Below are 6503 nucleotides of genomic sequence, written 5' to 3'. Positions count from 1 at the left end.
CCTATTGATGACAATTGTAGTATTAAGGATCGTTCTAGACCGGGGATTAACTAGGGATGCTAATCAACACAAATAAGACTCAAAAAGACTAAATTAGACTTAAAAACACTTAACTAAACTTAAAAACACTAAACTAGACTCTTAGGACTCAAAACTAACTTAAAAAAAACTCAAAACAGGTTCTAAGGACTATTTGGACGAATTTAACACTAAAGAGACTCAAAACACTAAATTGGACAAATTGAAACACCTTTTTAACTAATTTAAGACACGTAATTGAAAGGGGAATTGATTTGGACGAAATTAATTAAATTAAACAGATTGTAAACTAAAGAAAACTAGGTATGAAATTAAGTGAATTGAATGGTGAAATAGGCTAGTTAGAGGATCCTTCTCCGCACATAAACATATGCAACATAAATCGATTTCCAGTATTGTTTCTTTAAACCATGAACGACAATGCCCCAAATTAATCGTGAATGCACAAATTAACTCTTAGATTTCCCTAAACTCGTTGAATTGAATGGACAACGCATCGCAACCAAATTATTTTTCTCAAGTTCCCTATATGAACAGCATGATAGAGATATATTCAAAGATCATTATGTTCCATGGAAATCATAAGCATTGACAAGACAATTATAACTATGAACTGCATGATACTCTTGCCAAGAATCTCCTTAACACGATTGTAACTAACGATCTCCACTACTTGTAATTATAAGTTCTTAACGATTAGGTGAAAGTCCCTTATAATTTAGCATCAGATTCATGTATGCAAACTAAGTATGTATCCTTAATCAACACACAAGAATAAGTTATCAATCAAATAGATAAGTAAATCACATTCATGTCTTAGAACTCCCAAGGATGCAGGTAGCTTGTGCATAAGGTCCTCGTTCATCAATGGAATGCACGGCAAGGGTCCTTCTTCTCCAAAAGTGCAGCAAAGAGTTGTAGAATGGTGAATATGGTGCGGCAGGTTGTGTTTTTGAATGGTAGGGGGGTGGTGCACGAAATTGTGGCTGAAAACACATATTTATAGCCTAGGGTTTTGACAAATTCTGATGGGAAAAGGCTTAGGATTTTCGGCAAAGGTTTGGGCCTCAATCCAAAGGGGAAAAGAACTAGGATTTGTGCAGATTTTAGGGTTTCTAGAAGGGTTTGGGGCGCCACTTTTGTAGGGAATTCTAGAAACAATGTTATGTGGCTGATTTCTATAGGAACAAGGCCTAAAAACATGCAACACCAATGTAGGAACAGATAAGGCCTTCTAGAAACACAAACAAACTTTGAAAATGCAAGAAAACAAGTTAACTAAGTCGCATAAATATGCTCCTATCAAAGGGCTTGGAGATAAGCACATGTGAACTCAGAATCAGAATCCAAGCAAACAACAACAATGTCAAGATGTTCCACTTTACACAACAGGTCTGAGCTTCAGATTACAGTTCAAACTAATGTACAACGATGCCATATAAAATGAAAGCAAATGAACAGAAAACATCTCATGACCAAGTCGGATAAGAAATTCAGTGGTTATAGTGTGTTGATTCTTCAAGGTCGTGTCTCCATTACCGAAGTGGCAGAATTTTGCATTGCTGATGAGCTGGTCTTCTGAGCTATGAGATTCTGAACTCTCTGGAGCAGGTGGTAGCTGAGTTTCTGCAAATGGATTATCCAGGCTTCCCTTATCATCATCGGGTGGATCTTCTGGGTCTTTTTTCTCAGTCTCTTCGCTAGAACTACCACCACCACCTCCCATTGAAATACCTGGAACTAAGTCAGGTCGAGGTTCCACACCAACCCGTCTTAGATGAAGCTGACCACATTGCAAACACCATTTGGATTATAAGGTCATAAAGACTTGTAGAAGCAAATTAGAGAGGACCATTTACCTGAAGATGTAAGTTAACTTCATCTGGTCGTGACAGGAATGGAAAATCTCCCCCAGTCTTCAACTGTGCTCGCCTTGCGTTAAGATACCTTTCGCTAACTTCATCTTTGAGTTGTTGAGGAATCTCGCTGTAGTCATTTGTCTTCATGTAAATGTTTCAGGAAGAAATTTTTGACTGGTCAGCTTAAATGTTTAAACATCCCTATCTATGGTATTGCAAGAAGGTTCAGATGTATGAACAAACATGCTAAAGCATAAAGCTGTAGACATTCACATTTAAACAGTGGTTGAAAGAATCATATCCACACCACAGCTGGTCTCTTCAAAACAATTTAGGATGAAGAAGTGAAGTAACTCCGAATCTAGAAAGACATTTATCGCAATGAATGCAGTGTGACAAATTTATTATGTAACCAAACACTTGTTTCTAGAGGGATTATTTGAAAATGTATTTGTATGCACCAACACCAACCAAACCAGATCCGGAATACATACATCCATTATAGTAATGAATGAATCTGTAAGCAACAGCAGTCCAACTAAAGCAGCATCAGCTGTTAAAGTTAACCTGGGGGCAAGGTCCTCTCTTGAGAGCATCTCAACCTGATTTATCACAGTTCCAAGTCAGAAACTACAACAGCTTGCACAACCATTCAACTTGTACAAGTAACAAGGACAGCCATAACGGGTAGATTGTAAAGGCGTTCACAGACTCTACCTGAGAAACAACAAAGTCGACTGAATCTGCAATAAATGGCTCATGGGGGCCATCGAGTATTCCGGTCAAGACATATCTTTTCAACAAAAAAGAAGGGGTCCAACTAATGCTGCATAAGACAATAGCATAATCAGGTGACTCAATCTGTCAAAAGAAAACAAAATTGGAAGCAAATTACTCTATGAACCAAAAAACTATACAAATGCCGCATGCACCTTGTAACAATATAAAGAGAATTTAAATTCCCAAGGAACAGTATATCATATCCAATCAATAATTTAAAACATTTTGATTAAAAATTGATGTACGGTAGAACCTTTCGTTTCTTGTTTTATTTAAAAATCAAACAAAAATAACCATGAGGAAGGGTGGATAAATAGTTCCAAAGAACGTAATCCCTTATAAGGATCGTATGAAGTGTTTTCTTCACAAGTGACATTTCATTAATAATGATGTCACTTTAGAACCGAGATGAGATTAGCCACTTGAGAGGGTAAGTAGATAATTTAAATCAACTTGATCCCTTCAATCAGAGTTAGGTCAAATGCTCAATATTCCATGGAAGCAGGGAGAAGTTAAAAGGTTAGATACTTATCCTGGTAATACATAATTTAGGTTATTTGAAAGGAAGAACAGAACTTAAAAAACCAAGAAACATCAAGCAGTACCAAAGACCGTTACAACCCTTTGCTAGGTCAATGCAACGTCTGAACATTTATAAAACACCGGAACACAGATGTTGAAATAAATAGCTTAACTATCAACCTCTATCAAAACCACTCATTAAATATTTGCCATCTAATACCTAATTTTTGATTTGGCACAACTTAACAGCATGCCTGTAGCTTTATCAATGTGTAAAGTACAAATATGACAAACATACACGGGAGCCCATGGCATTGCTGCAGAGAAGTTACGCGTGTCTAAAAATGTGTTTGATAGTATCAATGACCGAACTCTTGTTGGACGATGCTGAGCAAAAAGTTGAGCCAAGAAGCCCCCAAGGGCTGTACCATAGATATGTATCTGTTAGAAAGAAATTGATCAGATTACCTAAAAAAACATTTTTTTTTTTTTAACTAGAGCCCCCACAAGTATGAGAAGATGTTTTGACATCAAATAGAAAATTTCACAATTCGTTTAAGTTATATATCAAGATATGCACTGTTATAAAGCACATTTCTCAAGTACATGATGTAATATTTCATGGACAGTGGGTTTCCTCTTTCTCTGCTCCGATCACTTTCACCATTTGGATAGGCATTTCATATCAAGAAAATCAGCAACTGTTTAATTATCTAATCTAAAACCAAAAACAGAATATCATGGTGCTAAGAATGATTTTATTTAAGGGATAGTTAACTCTTTGTTTTTAGACATAGGGATAGTTTAACTGTATTCCATGTAATATGTCTGAAATCCTTCCAATCTGATCCAATTAAAAGCAATTTTCTAGATGCAGAATTGGAGCAAATTATTGCAGTGAATTTACTATCTGACTATCATATGACCTAGATACCAAGTTCAAATCTGTCAGTATAACTGAAATCACTACTCAACTACCCACACGCTAGAAATCAGAGAATTTAGGATCTTTCTTTAATTTCAAAGTACCAAGAGTTCTACACGTGTATCTGTGAAGCAGGGCGTGGCAGAAAGGCAATCAGAAATGTAATATTTCCATCTTGCACAATCACTAGAAAAGTGCTGATTCGTGAAGCATCTTGCTAACAGTATAACATGAAGATGCACCTAAATATCATACGTATAATTAAGTAGGGATAAAAGGTCATTAATCACTGAAAGCTGTATGCAGCAGTTGGGAGCTTCTTAAAGAAATTAACAATTTAGAACCGAAAAGCTACTTGTGCATTGTGAAAATGAGAAATTCCTTCAGTGCAAGCAATAGAAATACTAAACAAAATTAGATTGATAATGGCAGGAGTAAACTGTAAGTAAGTGGAGTTCTTACGTGATGGACATCAATAGCATCCAAGAATTTCTCAAATGCTAGAATCCACTCGTGACGATTCCATACATGTGGAATATCAACAGAAATCACCCGATAACCCTGCATATATTATAATTTACTGGTATTAACGTTTAATCTATTAAGTAGAACTTGAGAAGATTAACCAGATACAACCATTCAAATAGAGAGGTGTTGGACAGAGAGGGGTCGGGATTGGTAAATATAAATGTTACTGAAAAGTGAAACCTGAGTGCACCGGAAGCACAGAGACCAAAAATCAGGGCTTAAAGGTCTAGTTAAACAACTGAATTATCCATTTAAAGATAATAAAAGGAAATCATTATCTTTCTAGATAAAATCCAAATATACGGAGATCGAACATATACAAGAGACACCAAAAAGTAAAGAAAATATGCATGGAATAAATTTTTCAGCCAAAATCTTTGACTCTAAATGCAAGTTGCTGATTGTTTGCAACAAAACAACTAAACAGAAAAAAATAAAGCTCAGTGGACCATCAAAACCGGAAAGTATAGTCAAAGTGCCTATGACGCAAAAGAAAACGAAAATCAAATACTAATATGCTTTGGAAAGACTTATGTGATACATACAATGAAGATTACATGAAGGCCAGCCAACTACCTTCATGGACAATGACATGATCTGCTTGTAGCAGACATCAGCTATCCCTTCTGTTCCAGGAAGACAAATAAGAGGAGGTACTGCTTTCGGGCCAAAATCATAGTATCGCCACTGCTTCGTGCCAATCTGCATACACAGTATTTCAAAGTAAACCCAATTATCAATAAGAAATCAGAAATAAGAAGAAACCTACTTATCAACACACCTAAAATTGACTAATCATGTAGCTTTACAGCTGAAAAAGGTTACATACATAGAAGCTCCACACGCAGAACCTCAACTCACAATTGAGCAAATTAGAAAAAACCCCACATCAAAATTCACAAACTTGATACAAACCCATGTCATAATACAGTTGAAAATACAAAACTATGCACAAACATAGGAACTATCTTACAATTGGGTTTTCTAAAAAGGTAAGACTAAACCCAAAAGAACAAAAAATGCAGCAGTAAAATCAAACTAAAGAATCAAACCCAGAACAAAATCACAAAAAAATGGAGAAATTCGAAAGGGTAATGGAGAAGTGGAGGTGAAAAGAAACGTACTGGGATCTTGTGAAGAGGGACCTGGGACTTGAAGTAGATGTAATCTCCGGGCGGCGAGTAGACGCCATTCATTGCTGGTTTTCTACGCCCCCAAAACCTCTCCTTGTCATACATACCCATAATTCGATTTGATCTTACTGATCGATCACTCTCTTTCTCTTTCTCTTTCTCTCTCGATTTTTCTATTATTTTTCTATATATTTGCTGGGTTGGGGTTTGGTTGTTCGTCCTCGTTGTTTCGGATTTTCTTTGAAATTTTAATTTTGGGGATTGACCAGTTGGGGGTGAAAGGGACGCCACGTGGCTGGGCCCCCACTATGATAGTCCATGACTCAACGGTTCGTCAACAGCTTGTGGTTGTAGTTGAATTTTTTCTTCTTTTGTTTATTTGATTTTTGGATTTTTTTGTTTTATAAATGCATGGGTTAATTGCATTATCAATATCTGAGATTTATTGAGTTTTTAATAAAACCTCATCACTTTTGAGACATTACACTAACATCCCTTAAATTTCAATTCGCTTTTACAGAACCCTCCCACCATAGCACACCTTCATCCCTTTCCTCCCACCATAGCACACCTTCATCCCTTTCCTCTTCCCTGCCCACCCTCTTTGAAAAAAATTTGGAGGGATTCTTTGTACTGTGCATGAATGCACCGTACATGGTCCAAAACATAATGGAGCATTCCCAAATTCACAGTCACCATTTTATAGAGAAACCCAGA

The 6503-nt window shown here is 36.5% G+C and overlaps 1 protein-coding gene across 1 annotated transcript; it reads right to left on the bottom strand.

The window, feature by feature from the left end:
- Positions 1-1299: 1299 nt before the first annotated feature.
- LOC126625084 (uncharacterized) lies at positions 1300-6018 on the bottom strand. The gene is made up of 8 exons (XM_050294151.1): positions 5778-6018; positions 5230-5355; positions 4588-4686; positions 3499-3641; positions 2616-2724; positions 2393-2500; positions 1899-2039; positions 1300-1822 (listed from the first exon to the last, which is right to left on the bottom strand). Exons 1-8 carry the CDS (start codon positions 5895-5897, stop codon positions 1421-1423), a joined length of 1248 nt encoding a protein of 415 aa, XP_050150108.1. The 5' UTR covers positions 5898-6018; the 3' UTR covers positions 1300-1420.
- Positions 6019-6503: the final 485 nt, after the last annotated feature.

Source organism: Malus sylvestris, chromosome 6 (genome assembly GCF_916048215.2).
Source record: "Malus sylvestris chromosome 6, drMalSylv7.2, whole genome shotgun sequence".
Lineage (NCBI taxonomy): Eukaryota > Viridiplantae > Streptophyta > Magnoliopsida > Rosales > Rosaceae > Malus > Malus sylvestris.
Note: the sequence above shows the minus strand (reverse complement) of the source record. Positions and strands in the feature narration are given on the sequence as shown.

Bases quoted from the DNA above. Each gene is read 5' to 3' on its own strand.
- LOC126625084 (XM_050294151.1), bottom strand. From the start codon at position 5,897: ATGGGTATGTATGACAAGGAGAGGTTTTGGGGGCGTAGAAAACCAGCA. The intron at 3,642-4,587 runs GTAAGAACTCCA...TCTTTCTAACAG, and splicing joins ATGCTATTGATGTCCATCAC to ATACATATCTATGGTACAGC. The intron at 2,725-3,498 runs GTATGTTTGTCA...TGTCTTATGCAG, and splicing joins GCAATGCCATGGGCTCCCGT to CATTAGTTGGACCCCTTCTT.